This window comes from Polyodon spathula, chromosome 24, assembly GCF_017654505.1.
Source record: "Polyodon spathula isolate WHYD16114869_AA chromosome 24, ASM1765450v1, whole genome shotgun sequence".
In the NCBI taxonomy this organism is placed as follows: Eukaryota; Metazoa; Chordata; class Actinopteri; order Acipenseriformes; family Polyodontidae; genus Polyodon; species Polyodon spathula.
The window spans coordinates 9426668-9449162 of record NC_054557.1 but is presented as its reverse complement, the minus strand read 5'-3'; the positions used below and the strand labels follow the sequence as shown (position 1 = coordinate 9449162).

At 34.9% G+C, this 22495-nt stretch overlaps 3 protein-coding genes across 6 annotated transcripts; 2 read left to right on the top strand and 1 right to left on the bottom strand.

Moving 5' to 3' along the window:
- Positions 1-633: 633 nt before the first annotated feature.
- LOC121299382 (sodium/potassium/calcium exchanger 5-like) lies at positions 634-2018 on the top strand. The gene is made up of 3 exons (XM_041227103.1): positions 634-1295; positions 1417-1623; positions 1999-2018. Exons 1-3 carry the CDS (start codon positions 980-982, stop codon positions 2016-2018), a joined length of 543 nt encoding a protein of 180 aa, XP_041083037.1. The 5' UTR covers positions 634-979.
- Positions 2019-2541: 523 nt separating this feature from the next.
- LOC121299167 (myelin expression factor 2-like) lies at positions 2542-11999 on the bottom strand. 3 transcript variants are annotated; one of them, XM_041226760.1, is made up of 19 exons: positions 11800-11999; positions 10866-11074; positions 9802-9854; positions 7667-7674; positions 7428-7521; positions 6872-7060; positions 6338-6491; positions 6082-6131; positions 5593-5653; positions 5104-5211; positions 4725-4766; positions 4572-4625; positions 4382-4480; positions 4157-4252; positions 3975-4070; positions 3645-3713; positions 3179-3366; positions 3046-3097; positions 2542-2911 (listed from the first exon to the last, which is right to left on the bottom strand). In XM_041226760.1, exons 1-19 carry the CDS (start codon positions 11913-11915, stop codon positions 2748-2750), a joined length of 1902 nt encoding a protein of 633 aa, XP_041082694.1. In that variant the 5' UTR covers positions 11916-11999; the 3' UTR covers positions 2542-2747. The 3 variants fall into 3 exon arrangements, with proteins under 3 accessions (XP_041082694.1, XP_041082696.1, XP_041082695.1); XM_041226762.1 differs by lacking the exon at positions 3645-3713; XM_041226761.1 differs by lacking the exon at positions 4725-4766.
- Positions 11985-20959, top strand: ctxn2 (cortexin 2). 2 transcript variants are annotated; one of them, XM_041226765.1, is made up of 2 exons: positions 11985-12068; positions 19575-20959. In XM_041226765.1, the coding sequence occupies exon 2, from the start codon at positions 19630-19632 to the stop codon at positions 19873-19875; it is 246 nt and encodes an 81-aa protein (XP_041082699.1). In that variant the 5' UTR covers positions 11985-12068; positions 19575-19629; the 3' UTR covers positions 19876-20959. The 2 variants fall into 2 exon arrangements, with proteins under 2 accessions (XP_041082699.1, XP_041082698.1); XM_041226764.1 differs by lacking the exon at positions 11985-12068 and adding an exon at positions 18165-18408.
- Positions 20960-22495: the final 1536 nt, after the last annotated feature.

Here is a 22495-nt window from a genome sequence, read left to right as displayed (position 1 = left end):
GTTGAATGTACAAGTTTTGTCTCGGTTAATCAGACAACCGCAAATGTTGAGCCCAGTTTGAAACAACGAGGCAGTGATTAAGGGAGAAGTGCTTGCGCCGGTGAACGTGTTATTGCAATTAAAATGCTTATTGAACGGATACGGTACGGATCAAAGGCTTGTTGTTAAGAAGAACAACCACTCTCTTAAAGAATTTAACAGTCAAACACTTGAAAGTTGTGTTAAAATATAATGGTTGGCTTTTAATAATAATAATAATAATAATAATAATAATAATAATAATAATAATAATAATAATAATAATAATAAATGCTTTGCTCATTTTAATGTAAATATATACACTTTTTTTTACAATTTGTATTACCTTTTACAGGTGTCAAGTCTAACTTGTTGGCCATTGTTCAGAGACTGTGTGGCACATGCGATAAGTGTATCGGCAGTTTAATTCTGACAGCAAAATACACTGGTAAGAACATCTATTTATTCTTTCAAATAAAAAAATACATTTCTACTTGTAAGTGTAAGTTTACGTAAAGCAAATGAACACAAGATCCATTCTATAATGCCCTGCAGGGGTTCTATTGAAAGGCTTTCCTGAATACTTACACAGGTAACATCTGGTGAACAAGAGCATCGTGTTATGCGCATTCACTTGTGCATGATGAGAATATCACAGTGTTGGTCATGCTTACATGCTTGGCTAATAAAGGTTAGATGGTACTCTGTTCACATTATTTAGTGATCTACTGTGTGCTTGACTTTTGTGTATGCTAACTATTATGTATAAATGATATGTTTGCATAGATACATGTTATTTATTAAATATACAGAGGCAAGTGTTCCAATTCACTCATTTATAAAATGTCTTGTTTCTTATCAATTTTATGCATACTACCTGCATAGAGTTTCAGGCTTCATTGGTTGGCTTAAAACTTCAAAGCATATCATTTAAAAAGTGGATTGAAACTTCACAAATAGCATGTTACATTTTTCTGTTGTCTTTTTTCGAAGGTATGAAGCTGCCTCTCTGTTACTGATTTATGTGCTGTACATTGTGGTTCTTTGCTTTGACATCCGCATCAACCAGTACATATTAAAGAGGTTTAGTCCATGCTGTCATTGCCTGACTGAACCAATGGAGGAGAGTAGTGAGCAGCAGTCATTAGTTGGATGGAATGAAGACAGTGGATTGTTGCTGCACAGGCATTCCAGAACGGACAGTGGGATCTTTCAGGAAGACTCGGGTTACTCACAGCTTTCACTTAGTTTACACGGACTAAATGAAATTTCTGATGGTAAGAGAGAATTCAGTAGACTGTTTTTTAGTGTCTAATATTCATGTTTTTGAATATGTGCCACAGGTTTTTGATATTGAAAGGATGTGACGTAGCGGGTACTCTTTACATTTCCTAATAGGTCATCCAAGTGTCTTTACGATACCTGAAGCAGACCTGAAGAGAATTCTGTGGGTACTGTCCCTACCCATCATCTTATTACTGTTTTTAACCATTCCTGACTGTCGAAGGCAGTTCTGGAAAAGATGGTTCTTGATCACCTTCTTCATGGCTGCAGTGTGGATTTCTGCATTTACATATATCCTTGTCTGGATGGTCACAGTAGTAGGTAGTATGTACATGTGCACAGTTTCACTGGTTGTTGGAGATAGTAATAATATTATAGTGATTCCCCGAAGGGCTCACCGCGTAGGTCAATTTCCACGAGACGGACTCACGTCCTAGTAGGGATATAGGACTCTACAGTTGTCAAGTTTAGACCCGATAAGATATTCTATGGCCCCACCCCTCGAGGGTCCTCCGCCGCGGCGGTGGGAGGGTTTAGGTCTGCCAGGGTGTCCTTGGCTCACCGCGCACCAGTAACCCCTTTAGTCTGGCCGGATGCCCGTGCTGCTTTAGCTGAGCTTATTGCTGACTAATTAATTTGTTTTTCATGTAAATTTAGTTTCTGTATATTAAACTATATATTGTGTTTATCTTTCAGGAAGATATGGCAATGTCTAATATTGTTGGATCCAATGTATTCGATATGCCATGTCTTGGTTTACCATGGTTCATTAAGACAGTATTTTGTGAACACAACTTCACCTGTGGAAGTAAACAGCACAGGTTTGTTTTACACAGCTTCCGCCCTTCTCCTGTCCATTGTATTTATATTCCTGGCTGTACATCTACATAAGTGGAATTTAGATAAGAATCTTGGTGCTGTATGTGTTTTTCTACATTCTCTTTGCAACGTTATCCATTTTGTATGAACTTGGAGTTATTGGAAGCAATCCAGTAAGAGCATGCAGTGACTGAATCATTGCCTTCTACATCAAATGTGCTTTCATTTAAGGAGATGTAAGCCATTAAAAGGATAAAATACAGTTGGTCCTGCCATGTTTCCTTATATGACTGATGTGTGGAAAGATACAACACACCACGTTATTTACATAGCCTTTTACTTCCAACATTTTTTTCTTTTGTTCTATTTTTTTGTATCTATCTATAAACATTGAAATAAGACAAACCACTACAATAAAAATAAATAAAAAACCATCATTTATTCATTTAAGTGAAATTACCACAAAAAAAAAAAAAAAAAATGTAAGGGTTTTGATAAATCAGACAACCCTATACACACACATCCAGTTTTAAAGGCTGGTGATCACTGAAATACTTATGGTACAATAAAGAACAGACTTGCAGGAAATGCATCAAGAAAAAAAAAAAGACAGAATCTCTAAATGGTTATGCATTTCGATCCATCCGAACATCTACTTCTCTTCCATTTATCCTTGTGCCATTCATAATTCTACAAGCATTTTCTGCACTTTCTGGTGAATCAAAACGAACCGTACCACAACCTTTAGATCTTCCATTCTCCATTTTAATTTCTGCAAACATAACTTGACCTGTGAAGTACAGACAACATAAAGTAATTACCCTCTTTCGAATCAATTAAGTGGGGGAAATCAAATTTACCACCACTAAAAATTTATAAAATTGCATCTCAGACATAGATGAAATTAAGCTTTAAGAAGCTTACCACAATGGATGAAATTTTCCTTCAACTTCTGCCAGGTTAGATCAAATGGAAGCTGAAATGAAGATAATCCGTTACTATAACCCTTCTAAGAAAATATATAATATTCAAATATATGTGCAGTACTTTTACTTACATTTCTGACAAAAATCTGACAACCCTTGCTACCAGATCCTCTGTCTGACTTTCCTCCTCCCATAGGGCCAGATCCAAAACCACCGAAGCCACGATTCATATCCATACCACCACCACCACCCATTCGATCATAACTGGAGCTCATGCGGTCCATACCCATTCCAACTCCCATGCTGTTCATTCCACTACCTAAAAGCAAAAACACATGCATTACACATTTCATTATATTGCAAATGCTATAATTCAAGAAAACGACTTTCTGGTTTCTCACACATTATATTGCACGGCAATATATCACTTTCCCAAAGTCATAATGCCTCTATGTACATATAACAATGTGAGTGCTTTATTTCAAATGCAGGTATTTTGATAAGGATTTTTAGAATGCCTCATCTATATTACCCGAAAAAAAAGTGAGAAAGCAAAAAAATGTATTAAGGTTAAAAATGGGAAAAATGAAGGGATACCTAATCCATGTGCCATTAGACTCATGCCAGCACTACCCATTCCACCTCCAAATCCTCCCATTCCTCCTCCTGATGAAGAAAGTGAACTAACAGTCAATTCAGGATAGATAATTAAAATACTCCCCTAAACCTATCATTTTGATGGATCGAATAGAAAACAAAATATTTAGGAATGCTAGAACCATTTAATACAAACATATAATTTAATAAACAAAACAAAACAAGGAAAGCTGGCAACAAGCTATGAGAAAACAAGCTGATACTTAAATGTGTGGTCAAATGAAAAGAACGTTGGTGTGAATCAGAGGAGTTTTAATGACATTTTCTTACCCACTGCTCCAAAAGAATCTCCGTACCCTCGATTCATTGGCAAATCACTTCTGCTGAAGTCTCTATCCATGCCACTTATTCCCGAACGATGCATATCTGAAAGAATTATTTATATATAATACAATAATAATAATAATAATAATAATAATAATAATAAAATCTTTAACAGGGATACATCTTACCTCCCATGCCACTGCCCATTCTGCCACTCATTCCCCCCATGCCACTGCCCACTCCACCCATACCAGTGCCCAGGTTTCCTCTATAATCATCCATTCCTGTAAACACACAGCAATTGTTATTCAACCACTAGTTCTACAGATACTTCTAGTCGAAACATGCAGGACACTTTCTTGTTGATTAAAGTAGCAATAACATGACTATCAAACAAAAGCCCTGGAACTTACCCCCCATCCTTCCAATAGGTGCCAAGTCCCTGCCTCCATAGCCTCCCATGTTGCTTATCCCATCCATCCCTCCGCCATATCCACCACTACCACTAACTCCTACAAAGGCAGGATTTCATTCTTAGATGTGCAGGATACAACCGATCAAATAAGAATATATGCAATTTTAATATACACAATGGTAACCCACCTGTTCCCATCCTGCTCATACCACCAAAACCAGGTCTATCCATTCCACTCATAGCTTTAAACATAGAAATTAAAAAAAAAAAAAAAATATATATATATATATATATATATATATATATATATGAAAAAGATTGAATTAGCACATCATAATTACCTTGATAAAAAAGCGATAGGAAACAGTAAAATCTGTCATGAACTACAAAACAAGTAAACAACCTGATTCATCAGAAGACAAACATTCCCAAAATCATCCTCTGTATGATGACCAGTATAAAAGTTATTGCAAATAGCCCCAACATATGTGAAAACTTCATATTTGACATGTTCTTAGATATAATTAAAATATTCACCCAATTCAAATTGAGTATCTCAAAGCACTGGGTCAAAGTCACATGAATAACACAGATGTGGTTATGTTTGCAAAATGAAATATTAAAGTGTGGCAGTATTTACATTAGCATATACCAGCACCTGCCTATGTGAAAAACCATTGCATTTGTATTCCAATGTATTCTATTTTCGAATATACCTACCTCCAGGGCCCATGTTTCCCATTCCTCCTCCACTTCCTCCACTCAATCTGTTTGCATTAATTGGTTGACCTCCAGGTCCAAGACCCAATCCAATCCCACTGAGCCCACCTAAGACAGCATTATTATTTTATTTGTACTTCATTTACATCAACAAAAAAACCCATCACTCCACAACTATCATGGGAAGAAGGATTGCACACAAATGACCAAATACCATTATTAGCAAAAGACAATGCCACCTTGATTACTTTTTCCTGAATTCCCCCACACTTACACGCTCAAGAGAAAAGTTTATAAGAATGTTTTTAACAAATAAAACTATATTACTGGTAAATTGTGTTGATGGTCACTCAACCGAAACATAAGCTCTTTTCTGTTTAAACAATAAAGTGAGATTTTGCATAATGCAGTGTGTGGGGTTTTTCTATTACTTCTGTTGTGCTGAAAGATAACATCTAAGCTAAATCAAATGAAGGCAATAATGCTTACGTGGCAACTGAGGTGTCTTTTCTATTGGACGGAAGTCATCATGAGGAATAGACTTGTCATCCTAAAATCCAGAATTAAACGTGACGGTTAAAGTTAGTAACCCAAGGCATATAACTTTCTGGGATCAGTATGCAGTAATCTCACACTACCTGCATACATTACTTCAGGACATTCTAAACCAATTGGCGCTGTGTTTAATTTATTGTAAAATAGAGAAAAGGGGTTTTAAGGGTGTTAATGTGTCTGAAGATGGAAAATAAGTAAGGGAAAAGCAAAAGGGGTATACAAGGTATAATGTAAGGAACAAAAAAATAAGAATCGAAGTAGTCTGAAGATTAGGGGAAAATGTATTAAAGTAACCATTTACTGAAATATAATACTGTTGTACTATATGTTGTTCAAATAGGTGAAGGGTTTAAAGTATGGTCATAGAAACTGAAAAAAGTGTGATATCTTAATGCTTTTAAGTTATATAAAAAATAAACTTACCATTTTTACATGCATAGGCCTATCAAACAAAAACTGTCCATTTAACATTGCTGAAATCATAACATTAAGGAAAAACAAATGAATAAATAACTTAATTGTACAACTACATAAACTACTACTCCTCATGAAAGAGACAAGAAGTACTCCAATTAGGAAATTTAGATTAATCTGCTGCAAATTAATTTTTCATCAAATGCTGTTATTAATATACACTATTTTCTAAAATCTACAAAAAAAAAAAAAGGACAAAGGATACAGATGGCCTGCACTGCTTCAAGGGCTTGTTCAAAAGTAACAGTTCCCATTCCACGACTTTTGCCCTCCTTGTCTTCTTTGACATCTGCTCTTTTAACTGTTCCAGCCATGCCAAACACCTCCTTAAGCTTTTTCCATCCAACTTTGAAATCGAGCTTTAAAAAAATAAAGAATATTTTAGTTTGATCAGTGACAAATATCACCCACCAAGTAATTCACCAAGACCTTCACTACTCAAAAGATTGGAAACAAATGGTTTGAAAGATCTACAATAAACCATCTCTCATCCAGACATTCTTCGTGTTATTTCTGTGTACCAGACAGTTAGCTCATTTAAATATTTTGCCTATTTTTGAAGAGAGGACAACGATCTATTTAAGGATAACAAGATATTTGAGTGGGGTAAAAATCGGCAATAAATGCCCCCACCTGCCAGTCATCCCACATGCAAGTGGGAAATACAGGTGGTTATTCCAATCACAGGACAGAAGAAATGCTTAAGTTAAACGTTGAGAGGTTGAACGCATTCGCTTACATTGGCAACAAACACCGTTGTTCCAAGCCTTCCATCTTGTAATCCACTGATAATTTCAGGGGGAATATTTGGATTATTAGCAATAGAAGGTGGCAGGTTCATTACACCAGGTCCCCCATCTTGCCCACGTCCACCTGGGAACATTCCAGTACGCTGTAGCATCCTACGAGCATGCTCGCCATCAGGATCCTGCAAAAGTGTAGATCAGAGTCCAGTACTGTTAGATTTGCATTTAATTCAGCCACAGGGATCAGTTCTACAGCTCAAAAGAATTGAATATTCTGTTTAGCAGTTAAGCCACTTGCTTGCAAGTTGATAGCTCAAGATGACATATTCTTGCACTATGGTTTTAATTGTTAAAGACTATACAACAACTGTACAACAGGACTACAAAAGCCTCAGAAATATGCTTTATGCCCCCCCCCCCCCAAAAAAAAAAAAAAAAAAAACCACCACATCTGTAGTAGTAATGTAAGATCTGTGTAAACAATTTAAAATCTATGCAATATGTACTCTTGATTTATTTTATTTTCAAACAATAAGACAATTTCTGTACCTCTTTGATGTTGAGTGGTCTTCCACTGAGATCATATTTGTTCATAACATCTATTGCCTTCTTTACAAACTCTTCATCTTTGAACTCTACAACACTAAACAGGCAATATTTATTTTAGATACATACAATAAACATATTTTGACATTAAAAACTCCAAGAAACTCTAAACACTATCAACAGACTATTAGTTTAGTTAAATAATAAAACACAGAAACAATAAGAAGGACATTTAAACTTACCCACAACCCTGCAGCGTTATGGTGTGTTCACAAGGGTACAGAAAGAAAGAAAAAGAGAAAGCCATTTTTGTAAGCGTGAACTAACCATGTTTCTCCAAATCTGAACAGAAAATGTAACCACTTGGACATTTCTACAAAACATTTGAACAACTTAACCACTTTATTCTGATGTGTAGCAAACCGAGTTCATAATTCTTTCCTGCATGACATTAACTGTTTAATAGAGCTTTTAAACATCCTGTTCAACATTCTTCACTGTGCTCTCTTTTCCCTACATTTGAGAAATTCTGGATATTTACTTTTTTTTTTCTTTTAATTGGACTAACAAGATGTAAACATTTCTCAAAAGTTATATAACCAAGGCAAATGTTAGCATTAAGGCTGGTTCACACCGGGCATAAGATTTAGACAGATGCTACGAACAGACGCAGGATGTAGTTCACACTGAGCGATCTTCTCCCTGCGTTAGTTCATTCTGATTGGTTTAAAAAAAGAGAGCACTCTTCTGGAGGTTTGAGGAGTTGTGCACACAGCTGCATTTAACTTATACACTGTATAACCATAGCACCTGTTTTTATAAACAGCTGATCCAAAAAAATTAAAAATAACTGTGTGATTGACAGCAAATGCCACCATTCAGTTTCATGGTAAAATCACTGACATTCGCTCAGACTTTGTTGAGCTGACCCGCTTAATTTAACCACCCCGCTTTCAGTAAACACTGTACGTAGGCTGCTGAGAGAAACATAAAACATGGTTTAAATTCCTGAGTTGTTAGTTTTCATTCTGATTATTTATCTTTTTATTTATGGTACCATACCGGCTTAATTATTAGTCCTTTAGGCATTTCCGCTAGTTATACAAGTATAAATTATACAAGTATAATTTATTTCAAATAATAAAAGGTAAATTGCATTTTACTTGTATTTTCTAAAGGAAAGAGAAAGATATGCGATTGGTTCAACACGAGTTATGTCACCAACTTGACGCTGAGAAGTTGAAATCTACCAACTCGTCCGCAGCGTCTACGATTTGAACACAAGGTGATGCATTTGTAGCGTTCGTACGAATCGTATTCCCAGTGTGAACCAGCCTTTAAACCTTAATTCTTCCTCACTGGGCCTTACAATGGATGGCTAAAACAAAGTACATGTATCAATGGAGGAGTGCGAACCATGGTTACCTTACCTCTAATTAGCATTATCATCATTGATCACTTTTCATCGAATGAATATTTTCTGTTTTTTTTATTATTTGTTTTTTTTATGCAGATGTTTCAAAGACAATGCTATCGATGCTGCTGCTTATAATTGTATCTAAATCACTTCAGATGTTGTAGTTCAAACTTACAACATTGATCTAGCTGCAATCAGACCTAATTCAGGTAACACAAATGTTTAATGTGGTATTTGAGATATCTGCATATCCAAAATGAATGTAACGTAAGTGAAAAACCTACAGAATGCTAGTTTAACAGATGACCAGTAATAATGTCAATAACACAAAGCACATGCTAAAGCACACGTTAACACGCCTTTAAAAAGTATAAATATTTTCATACAACTTTCAAGTGTTACTATAAATAATAATTAAAAAAAAATGTAATAAAAAACACAATGCTTAAATTACACATTCTAATTACACACCTAAAAATGATTTTTTTGCTTTTAAAAAACAGGTCAATGAATGTACACAGGTCCAACTTTTAAAAATCTAAAAGCATGACAGGATTTGTAAATTTAAAAAGTTTGTCTTATTTAAACTATGAAACAAGTTCTGACAAATGAGACATCCATTGGAAAAAATTTAACTGTAGAAGCCAACTGAACCACTAACGGAAAACTGCAACAACAAAAACTGTAATGAGCTTAATGGAAGAACGAAATGCTTTCTATGTTGGCAAGGTTTTCTAGAATCCAATTATACAGCATCAACCAGCCAGCCCTGCTGACAAAAGGTCACAAAATACAGCCAACTATAAAAGTCCCAATACCTTACCAGTGTATAAAGCAATTCACAAAATAACATTTTATACAAATAAAACCAGAGGTGTCATTACCTTGTACAGTATGTGATCAAATGAAAACTGCTGAGGACATTAAACCCTCCAGCAGCATGTTGTCCATATCACTTACCCTCGACTTTCCTTCAGCATCCTTAAAGAGCTCCACGTATGTAACCTCACCAACTACATGAGACATACAAAGGGAAAATACCAAAAAACAATGCATTTAAAAACACCACTTCACTTCACTGTTGCCCTTGGCACAACTCTACAGACAGAAAAGCCTACATTATTCACCAACAATCAATCCAGACCAACACACCACCTGACAGTAACCATGACATTCAGTTTATTTTCTGGGATATTTATCAGCCATGGACTCAGAAAATGGAAGAAGCAGCAGCTATATTCAGCCTTAAACATAAAAACATTTCTCTCAATGTGTCCAGCATGATATAGTTGGTGAACAAGTTACCACAGTTAAACTGCTCATAAGCTTTTAAGACACATTTTAACCCTTAACTGTTTTAAAAGGTGACCTTTCACCACAAACAGTTTGCAGCAAACTACTTTTAAATTACCAAAGATTAGTGTAGTGCACAGCAAGGCACACAATTCATAATTTATTTTCAGTGAAGTACATCTGTCACCTTACAACAGATACAACAAGATTTGATCAAATTACTAATTTATGCTGTTCATGTTCTGTATTGATGTTCAGTGAACATTTAGGGGTTACATTGTTTTGAACCTTTCAGTTCTGTGGACAAAAACCATTTACAAAATAAACTCCAAAACACACACTTAACAAAAGTACATATGCAAAAAGAAAATGAAATCCATACAATACAACCATTTTCCCTACAGTCTAAGGTACGTACATCAACAATCACACCCCTAATAAAAAAAAGTTACTAAATGAATTTCCCAAAGAACACAATTATGCTCTGATCTTCTAAACACTAGCAAATTAAATACCTTAAAAATCTTTTTATTTTACTAATCCTCTGCACAAATGATTTTTATTGTGAACATCAAATTTCACCTTGTTTCTTTTGAACCACTGCACTGCTCACATTTTGAACCATGAGTAATACCAACAGAAACACCTTTGGTTAAGTGAAGGACAAATACCAGCCATAGTAAGTCCCCAAAGTCCAATTAGTCTTTGGTTCCTTGGCCTTGAAAAGTTACCTTTCTCTCTCATAAGATCTTTAATGGCTTGCCATTTCATGTCGTATGGGATATTGCTAATAAACACTCTGTTTCGATAAGACCCCTTCTTGTCTCCAGAGCCTGCATTTTTGTCTTTTGAATAGGGTTGAAATCTGCTTTTCTTGTTCAGATTTGATTTTTCTTTCAGTGTCGACTGCTCCTTGGGGGTTTCCTCACTCTCAGTAGTTCTGCGGGAAAAAAAAAAAAAAACACATTTAGCCCACCTCTCGCATTCATTCATATATCTGCAATTATAGCCGTGCAGCCCATTCCCTGAACTGCAAAGAAGAAAAAAAAAAACTTACTATCCTGACACAGCACTAACGGGGTTTTGCTTACCATAAGCAGCACCGAGATCCTTGATCTACATTTGCACTGAATCATTTCTGGTCTTGTTAGGCGAGCACTTCAAATGTCGTAATACATGCATTAACCTAGTCATATTCTTTATCTTGTATTTAAATACACATAAAGCGTAAGAAAATACAGCACCCGCCATAAAACCATGACCAGGACACTCAAGTACCTGTCGCTAAACACCTCGCTAAAATAACAACACTAACGACAGTAATACCTGGATTAACCGGGTAGGTATTAAGAAAATCACTCAATTTAGATTATTCTGATATAAAATATTATATTATTAAAGATAATGTCAAAATACAGCCCGCGTCACGGCGTGCACTAGCAGTACGCTACCCAATGTCACTTGAGAAAACGCCAAACAATAATATCGTCTCCTCCATAATACTTGGCAAAATGGTTTAGCATTGTATCATTGACAACGTTTTAAAACAACATGCCACTGTATGTTTTATTACTAACGTAATCAAGTATAGGCCTAAGCAATCTACTGAGAATCCACCTATACCTCCCATCACCCACTCGCTCGTAAAAAATAAGAGAAAGTTACGTTTTAACGCCATTGGTGTTGTTTTCCGGTTCCTGCTCGTTTTTAATCTCGGTTATGGTGATTTGTGCTGCTTCTTCTTGCTGTTCTTGTTGTTCGACTTCTACAATCGCAGCCATTGTCGTTTTTTTTTCTCTCTCCAGTTCTGCGCAGTTTGAACCGGCTCTCTAGGCTGAAATGGTTTCTATCGCGAGAGTTGATCAAACTCTCTAAACCAAACTCGAACAGGGCAAACAGATCTCTGGATCTTTTTTCGTGGATGCGCCATTTGCGTAAGTCTGAGAGTCACGTCACCTGTCTTGACGTGTAATTTTTAAACAAATTTAAAAAAGCGTTGATTTATCTTTTTTTTTTTTCTTCTTTGCATTTTTCTTGTTTTACTCTTTCATATTAAATATTAGAAATGAATATACACTCTCATGATAATAAATTGCAAGATAGCTTTAAGCATCATAACGTTTTATTACCCTCCCTGCCTTATGTCTTCATTTGTTTTTTCCATATTCCTCGTGTAGGGCACGTTCTACAATTCATTTGTGGTGTTTGTATGTTATTGCAAAAAAATAGGGATAAATATATGTACCAGTTTATTTAATCCACTTAAAAATAGACTTATCACAGTATTAGTATCTTTAAACAGGTGGGTTTTTTGATAGTTTTTTTTTTGTGTGTTTGTTCTCTGGCATTGTTTGTGTAATTAATATAATGTGTATCATGTTACAAATTGTTAATAACGTAAACTAGCTGTTCTTTAAAATTATTTATTTAGACAATGTCTGTGTCATAAAGTACACACTGGCAATGTTTGTAGCCTATACCGATTTGGTGCGTTTTATTGTAATTCATTATAAAACATTTGAAGTTGTAGGATATTTAAACTAGACTGTTTGAGCAAAGCTCTTTCAATAGAACATCTTTAGATGGGTCAAATCTGGAGAGAGGTTTTCATGGAGAAAATGAGTTCACAGGTATGTGTTTTGTAGATCTTATTTCTTGAACAACCCTCAAAGATTTTCATATCTGCTTTATGTTGATTTAAAAAAAATAAATAAATAAATCATAATTTGTTAGAAGAAAGTCGATCACATTTTCATGGTTAGGTATTATAATAATAATAATAATATAATAATAATAATAATAATAATAAAAACGACCAGTGTATTTACTGTTTAATATGTTTGTTTGTTTTTTTTTGTTTTAAACTTCCTACCAGTAGATGGCGCATATGCACTTATAAGACACCCCACAGACATTTTCAAAATTAATAGGGGGCAAACCTACCAATTCAAACGCATGCAGGTATCATTTATTAGTAATGTCACTGCAGCTCAAAATCTTAGTTACAGGTACAAATTAAGTCATATTTGGAAAATACATACATGTTTCCAAAGCACTTCCTCACTTCATAAGGCCATGATCAAATATCAACATGGAACCAATAGGTTCAAATTAAATAACTTATTAACAGGGGGTGGATGATATACAACAAAACAACTGCACTAAATGTTATTGCCAGGTGTGGATTTAAGTAAGTACTCTGTGTAGGACTGACTTTGCTGCAGTGAATAGTAGATTACTGAATCCAAAGGCTTCCAAAGGGGTTGCCTCTATCTGCATGCAGTGTTTAATTATATATTACTCAACTAACACTATACAATTATGTCAAAATGAAGTCAAATGGACAAACTGCTGGGCCACCAAAAAGAAACCAGTAGCACTTTGAATGATTAAATAATAATGATGCCTCAGCATGGGTCTAATTGGGCATTCTGCAGACTGAGCTTTTATGAACCTAATTCCTTTCTGAGTCAATAGCTCACTCCTAGCATTTCTGTAATGGTTCATTTGGAATGGCTCCAGCAAAATGTTATTTCATTTCTAAAGAAGCGCATGACGGTGTCGCTGGGCAGGGCTCGCCAATCCTTTTGTTTTTTATTTACAAGCTGGAACTTCACTGTTTTCATAATACTGTCACCTAATTATAATACCATGTCTTGCTTCTAATTTAAGGTAATGTAAATTTCACAACTTAAGTGTAACTTTTTAATATGCAAAGTCACAAGCATTGCATTATGCGTATGTCCTTAATTTCACTCCAGCAGGAAAAGCCTTGCCAGTTGCCAAAGTTTATTTACAGTAATGTACAGTTATCATTAATTGCATTACTAGTTTTGATTATTATTAAATGTCTTTAAATAGGTTCTTCTAATATAGTTTATGACGCATATAGTGGGTTTATTGTTATGGGCCAGTCAAGATGTGTGCATCTCCTACTGCAGCACAGTGTCCCCTAGGGCCATACTGGGGCATTGGTTCTGACTAAGAGGGAAGAGCCCCCTACTGAAACACAGACAGCTCTCCATGCACTGCTACTCTGCACTTCTCAGCCTCAACCTTGATTACGTTCTGAGATTTTACAAGACACAAGGGGGTATATGTGTTAGCAAAAATATATGATACATGTATATCAAGCAGGATAGCATTTAAGGTATCCAGAGCTGGTAAAATATTGTTTTTGCTGGGTGTAGTGTATGGCTGGTTCCCGCAATTGTCCTTGTCCTCTAGATTCTGTCCCTGGATTCAGGTTTATATAAAATGGGATACATGCCAAGCTGCCTAAATGCCAACATGCTTTCAAATTCTGGACGTCCAGCATCTTATTGCTTAACAGCATTTCACTTGGGTAAACAAGGAATCTGAAACAGCTTTTGAACATGGTCTCAACTGTTAAATGTATCTTTTAACATATTTTAGATAGACGAGTATGTAATGTCTATTGGGTTTACGTGAAGTTCATAATATCATGTGTACAGTAAAACTGTTAACATGGCTTTCTTTGTAATAAATACATAAATATACCACTTTTTCAATGCCAGCTAATGTAAGAGAATGATAGATGGGCTTCAGAGAGTTAAAGGGAAAATAATTTCATCTAGGGTTTCTGTGAAGTCATAAATTACGAGACCAAAGGTCTGTCACAGAAACCTGAGATGGAATTGTTTTCCTGTAACTCAATGAAGAGGCCCATTTATTAATTTTTATAATAGGTGGATACCCTTGTGATGCTAATATTAAAGAAGACGAGGTTCAGCAGTACAGTTGTTTTTTTTTAAGCATAGTGTTTCAGTGCTGTACAGATGTTTATGTCGTTATCTGTTTCTCTGAGACAGGAGTGTACCAGCTTTACATCTATTTTTTTTTTTTTTTAACGTATTATCATTTTGTTGATCATTAATGAATATTTATATACTGTGGGTGTTGTCAAGTGATTGAAAACGAGACATTTTGTGTTTGAATTGAAGTATATTTTCACTATTGTGGTATTATGCTTTTTTTTTTTTTTCAGAATGGCTCAGGATGCAAATATAGCCTTCATTCATGTATTATACAGTGCCAAGAAAAAGTTTGTGAACCACAATGATAACTATGGAAATTCCATAGTTTTACCATGATAGCCTTCTTGAGTCAAAACTTTTTCTTAAATATCCAATAGCATTTATACTAACCAATTCCATGTCTTTTGAAACAAAATGATGTATGAATTAGTGAGTAATTAAGATTCAGGGTATGTGAAAAAGTAAGTGAATCCCTGGTTTTATCAGCTCAATTAAGGGAATAATTATAATCAGGTGTTTAAATAATTAGGTAGCTCTCCAGGGGTGAGTTTGGGAGGCTCCACCCTATATAAAGATCAGAAACTTTGTGAGTTTGGTGTTCATCATACAGGTGTGTGGAAACACGTCATGCCACGATCAAAAGAAATCTCTGAGGACCTCAAAAAAACAGTTATTGATGCTGACCAGTTAAGAAAGAGTTACAAAACCATTCCTAAGGATTTGGGGCTCTGCCAGTCCACTGTCAGACAGATAGTCTACAAATGGAGAAAGTTCAAGACCATAGTCAGCGTACCCAGGAGTGGTCGTCCTACCACAATTTCTCCAAGAACAAACCGGAAAATCATCAAGGAAGTCACAAAGAACCCCAGAGTAACATCCAAGGATCTGCAGGCCACTCTCACCTTGGCTAATATGAGTGTTAATGACTCAACTATCAGAAAAAGACTGAACAAGAAAGGTGTTCATGGAAGGATAGCCAGGAGGAAACCACAGCTCTCTAAAAAGAACATTGCTGCCCGTCTGAAGTTTGCCAAAGAGCATATAGATGATCCACAAGACTTCTGGAACAATGTTCTCTAGACAGACGAGTCAAAGGTAGAACTTTTGGCCTCACTGAGAAACGTTATGTTTGGCAAAAACCAAACGCTGCGTTCGAACAGAAGAACCTCATCCCAACTGTTAAGCATGGTGGTGGGAGTGTGATGATTTGGGGCTGCTTTGCTGCCTCAGGACCTGGACGGCTTGCCATCATTGACACAACCATGAATTCTGCATTGTATCCGAAAATGCTAGAGGAGAATGTCAGACCATCCGTCCGTGAGCAGAAGCTGAACCGAAAGTGGGTCATGCAGCAAGACAATGATCTAAACAGATCTACAAAAGAATGGCTGCAGAAGAAGAAATTCCACGTTTTAGAATGGCCTAGTCAAAGTCCGGACCTAAACCCCATCAAAATGTTGTGGCAGGACCTGAAGTGAACTGTCCGTGCAAGGAAGCCATCAAATGTCACGAGCTGAAGCTGTTCTGTAAGGAGGAATGGGCCAAAATTCCTCAAAACCAATGTGATAGAATGACCAATAGTTACAGGAAACGCTTAGGTGAAGTCATTGGTGCTCAAGGGGGTCACACATGGATACTGAATGTTGAATCATTTGTGGATACATAAATGTTGAAAAAGTATCATGTTTTTGTATCATTTGTTTATTTGGGTTATTTTTTATCTATTATTAGGACTTAGATTAGGATCTAATAACATTTAAGGTTGAAATATGTGAAAATCCTAAGGGGTTCACAAACTTTTTCTCTGTACTCTATGTATTTATATATATATATATATATATATATATATATATATATATATATATATATATATATATATATACAGTGTGTGTGTGTGTGTATTGTAGCATAACAAAATAAAATAAGCGCAACTCCATTGAGTACTATACTGAAAAAAATATTTATCTAATGGTTCAAATCCCTCATGGAATGCTACCGATCTTGCCCGGGGACCCACAGTGCTGCACTGGCTTCATTCTCCCTCGGTGTTTAGTAGGAAAGTCAGTTGGGATACTTTCACATTAATACACTTCAACACTGAGTTGACATTTGAATTAGGCTTTCAAAAATGGGTTGAAAACACAACATCTCTACTGTTTCATAAGCATTTCAATTACATAGCCATAAGAAACAAAGCAAAGTAATGTTGAATTGGAAATGTAACCTTTAGCGCAGTAAGTGGACCACTACACAGCCTCTGATTGTGATCAGAAGAACCATACTACTTAAAAAAAAATGGTAACACTTTAGTTTAGGCATCTGTTATAAGTGATTAAAAACAATCTATAAACATGTTATTAATTATAGTAACAATTATAGAATATGATTAGAAAAAAATCACACTATTATTCTACACATTTACCATTGTTTTTTTGCTATTGTTTTAATTGGTTATAACGCATATAGTCTGTATGTCGATATATACATAATGTACCCCTACGAACACGAAAACGTCATCTTTGACTTTGCGTAGTTCTGTAACTTTTTGCCATTGTTTGTATATTTATTTATTTATTATTAGTGAATTACCTAATCACTTAATGTATACAACCATAATTTTTTTTTTTAAAAAAAACACAAAAAAAATAATTTTTTCTTAGTCAAACAACTGACGAGAAATTTTAACTATATATTAATATATATATATATAATATATATATATATATATATATAGATATCTATATATATATATATATATATATATTAGAATATAGAGAGGTAAACTCACTGGATGACAGGGTTTTCAGAGAGCAGCTTATTGATTGCAAGGGGCATCTGCTAATGAGCTTTTAACTAAAAATCACAATTCAGTATTAAAAGTGACTGATTAATTAAACACAAACTCAATATATTATTGAATTTAGGTTGTCATAAATTTACAAACATCCATTCTTCCTTGCCAGCGCATGATAGAAAATGACAAGTAAGACAGCCAATTGGCAAACATGTATCACTTTAAAAAGAAATAAAATAAATAATGAGCCATTATGAAAACAACCACATAAACAACACACAATAGTAAAAAGCTGTAGTGCTAGTGCAGGGGTAAGTAAACAGACTGGAGAGGCTGATGCTCAGCACGCTGCTCACAGATTATGTGAGGGCTAGATAGAATGGCTGAATCATAATGAAGTTAAATGAGACAGGCTGTGAATCCAGAGCATCATTCGCTTGACTCAGAGTCTGGGATTTCTGACTTGGTGAATACAGCCAGTGAGCTGTGGTTCGTCTGCACGGAACACCCTTTTATCCTCTCCTGAGCACTGAAGCTCAGACTCTGAATGCCAAACTACCACAACATTGGATCGGACTTGGACTTCAAATATTACAGAACAAATGAAAAGGCTGTACAAGGATCAATTTAAGAACTCTTTAATTCTATTGTCTTGGAACTAATGTTTAGTGTGGTTTGCAACAAGTCTGTAGGGTAATTAAGGTAAGCTGCATGCCATTTGTATCTGTGAAGCCAGCTATTTATATCAGGTTATTTGTAAGCATTTGCTATTACAAAAAAAGCATGGTAATTTTTACATTTTCCAGTAGCATTTCTAGCTTGCCATTTACTTACAAGCAACAGGTACAGTTCTTAAATCACATCATTTCTCATATCATAAATTTGTAAAATCTTATTATTTTACTTTGTGGTGTTTTAATCTCTAGCATTAGCAGGCTAAAGGGAACATTTGATTTCATAATCAAAATTAAAGAATTACACTTTTTAAAAACACATCTGTAAATGCAGTCTATACAGAAATACTACTGGTAAGTAACTTGCATTAACAGTTTGTATTGAGTAAAAGTTTGAAATATTTAACAGGTTTGATGAAATATAACCCAAATGTAAAGCTAATCCATACACCCTAAAATTAAATGTAACTCCTTATGTTACAAGGAACTGTCTAAAGATACTGTAAAGCAAGATAGGTGTTTATATTTAATAGGTGCAATTTGAAGCAGGTGATTTGCAATTGTAAGCTACAGTACAGTATTATATATACATGTTGATGTTAAGATCGCATATTGATAAATATTAAAGTAGTCAAAATGGCATGGTTACTCCTGGAATTATCCAAGGAATTCTACTAGAGGTTATAATTAACTACATAATCAACAAGTATTAGCCTGTGTCTAACCTGAATTGTCTGAATATTTCTTCTGGTCAGGACAGTGATGTAAGTAAACAGTGCTAATGGTTGTCATAAGAACATAAGAAAGTTGACAAACAAGAGGAAGCCATTAGGCCCATCTTGCTTGTTGGTTGTTAGTAGCTTATTGATCCCAGAATCTCACCAAGCAGCTTCTTGTGGGTTCCCAGGGTGTCGGCTTCAACGACATACATCACGTTTGTCCACCTAAATTTAGTAAACTGAGGTAAACATACATAATCATCAAATAGTAGGAGAAATTAATTTATTGTGACTTTTTTGCAACAAGTATTTATCAACAAGTAGAAATTGTAAAACATTCTTACTTCTAAAACAAAGAGTAAAGATATCTTGGTTCATAAATGTCCACAATTAATTTTTGTTATTCAGCAACAGCTTTATTAATTAATAGCTTATGGTAAAACCTGTTGTGTTTTTTTTGTTTTCTTTCTTCTAGGTGAATCAACAACATCACCCCACCCTAAGCATCATGAAGAGACTTTACTCTCACTATGTGTAACGGATTATTGAACTACTCTACGCCCATTATGAACAGCAATGAAATGACAGCTTCTTCGCTGACAATGGAGCAGAAGACAGCTTTCGCCTTTGTGGGGATGCTCTTCATTTTCCTGGGACTCCTGATTGTCCGATGCTTTAAGATCTTGCTTGACCCCTACAGCAGCATGCCTTCATCCACATGGGCAGATGGGGTGGAAGGACTTGAGAAGGGGACATTTGAGTATGTGCTTACATAACACAATGGAAACAAACAAAACAGCATTGCTGATTTACAAATCATGTTTCGGCCATTAGCTACACTAAAACACACCGCTGCAGGTTCATTAGGCTTTTAATGGACTGTGAGCTTACAACTGTATCACCATTTATCTATTTACTCACAAATCACTGGTAAGACATACATATGCATCTCTTGTTGTAGAAAACCAGGCGCTATCATACTAAGTATTTGTTCAGTAAAACTATCAGTACTAGTTCTAGTATTTAATAGTATTCTCAGGAAAATGATTGCTGTATTAAAGTAAACAAAACAATACCTTATATGGTTACAAAAAAAAAAAAAAAAGCTTCAAACCAATGTTGAAATTTATCATCTGTAGGTATTTCATGATATATATAAAAACCAAAATACATATTATTTTCTTTATGCTGTATAACAGAGCCTGAAAATGCATTTAATAAACTACTGTAGGCATTTACAGGAACATACCTATTTATCTCAACTGAAATAGTGAAAAGCAGGTTTCAAGATGGGGAATAATAATACGTGCCTATAGCTAAAACTACCTGTAAGGGATTTAAACAAACCGGACTGTCAACAAGGTTTACCTAAAAGTTATTTTGTAACATTCTACATGATTGTGTGGCACTGCAGATTTAATCGTTTAAAGTCTACAAAAATTGCAATCATTCTAAGCTGGAGTTAGAGGTGAATTCATATCAGATTACAACTTTAATGATGACAAGTGAAATAAGTTTGTGTTTGTTTTATTTTCACAGACCCCCCTCAATGCATGACATTGCGAGCGCCTGTGGGTTGGGTGGGAAAGCAGATTGTATTTAGATTTGGATTTCATTATGACTTGTGATATATTAGCAAACTACTTTGCAATTATCCACACTCTGCTATTTCAACTGATGATATTAGGAGCATGTTGAGGATATGTACTGTTTTGATGGGGGGATGTGCCTTACTGTAAACCTGGGTTGGATGATGTGCCTTTATTACATGGTTACAAAATGTTTTCATAAGAATTGTATAAGATAAGTGTTTGGCATGTAATGGTGTAAATGATTTCTAGCTTTTCATTTATTACGTCAGCAAGAAATAACTATGTGGCTGTTATACATTTGTATTAACTTTCCATATGTCCAATTGGATATGACTGATTTCTAAAATAAAGTACTCATCATATATGCTTTAATGATTTAGAAAGTGCGTTTTTTGGGGTTTTTTTTGTTTTTCCCAACGGTCAAATACAACTAGTCATAAAAAATGCAGCTAAATCAAATACCTTAATTATCAAAACTTAAACCTGAACCATACTAATCAATTGAATACATTTTATTGAATTGTGTTTCCGATAATTATAATGCGCAATGCTCTTCAGTAGGCCTATTAACCTTTAAGAGTGAACTGTAAATCAGACTGATAACGCAAACTGTGCTGTAAATTATGACACTGCAGAGCAGCCAGTGTGTCTGATACACAAATAGATTACAGCGAATTCTTCGAGGCATTCTTCAGTCTGTCCATCACATGTAATAGCCAGGCTGTGTTGTTTGGTCAAGTTACACATTTTTAGTTATCGTTTTGAAGCATTTAATATTGATACAAAAATGTTTGCAGTTTCTTCGAGCGGAAAAGTATACACCTGGTTTATATATTTTTTAGTTTAATCCTGTTTGTACACGCTTTATGTAAATAGCGTGTTGTATATTTTATTAATAAACATAAGCGCGATGTTTATTACGAATAAGTCTTACGCAAGTTTTTCAAAAACATTTCCATATATATATATATATATATAATATATATTATATATATAGATATATATATATATATAATTTCTGCAAACAATGTTAATTTACAAATACATAATATAATATGTACGTATATGTATTTATTTATTTTTAAACCCAGTAAAACATTGCATTTTATAGTGTGATTAGTCAGTATGAATATACAATAATGATCTTAAAAGAAACTCATTAGAAATCTCCTCTGGCAGTTTTCCGGTTATTTGTGGTATCATATTAACTTCAGAACATTCACAAACTCTTTGTACAGCACGACCTCACATAAGTACTGAGTGAACCATTAGTTCGGTTGGTTTTTAAGTGAATGAGTCAAGAAAAGCGCCTTGGGGTAAATAGAGCTTTCAGCTGGATTTGTATATTTAAAAATACTAATGAACATGTTGGTAAATAAAGCAGTAAATTATGGCCCAGGTTAACTAGCGCCTTAGGTAGAATTGAAGTGGCGACCCTGAGTAAAAACGAAATAACTATGTGCTGGGTGTAGGCAAATCACAACGAACAGCTTTAAACTAATGCAGTCCATGTTTATATAATAACTGTAATGTAATTTCTATACACTCACAGACACATTGCAATCCCACCCTAGTATTTTTACCCAATTTACTTTAAAACTAAACATCTCATTTACAAACGGCAATTCTATGATTCTATTCAGATGTCCGGACAGACACAAGCAGAATAAATATTATCATAGGGCATAACAAAATAAATAAATAAATAAATAAATAACAACAACAAAAACAACCAAAACGATTAGTTCACTCTGCTCATTGCATTGCCTTTCTCTGAAACACTCGTGAAAGTATACACCAGTGA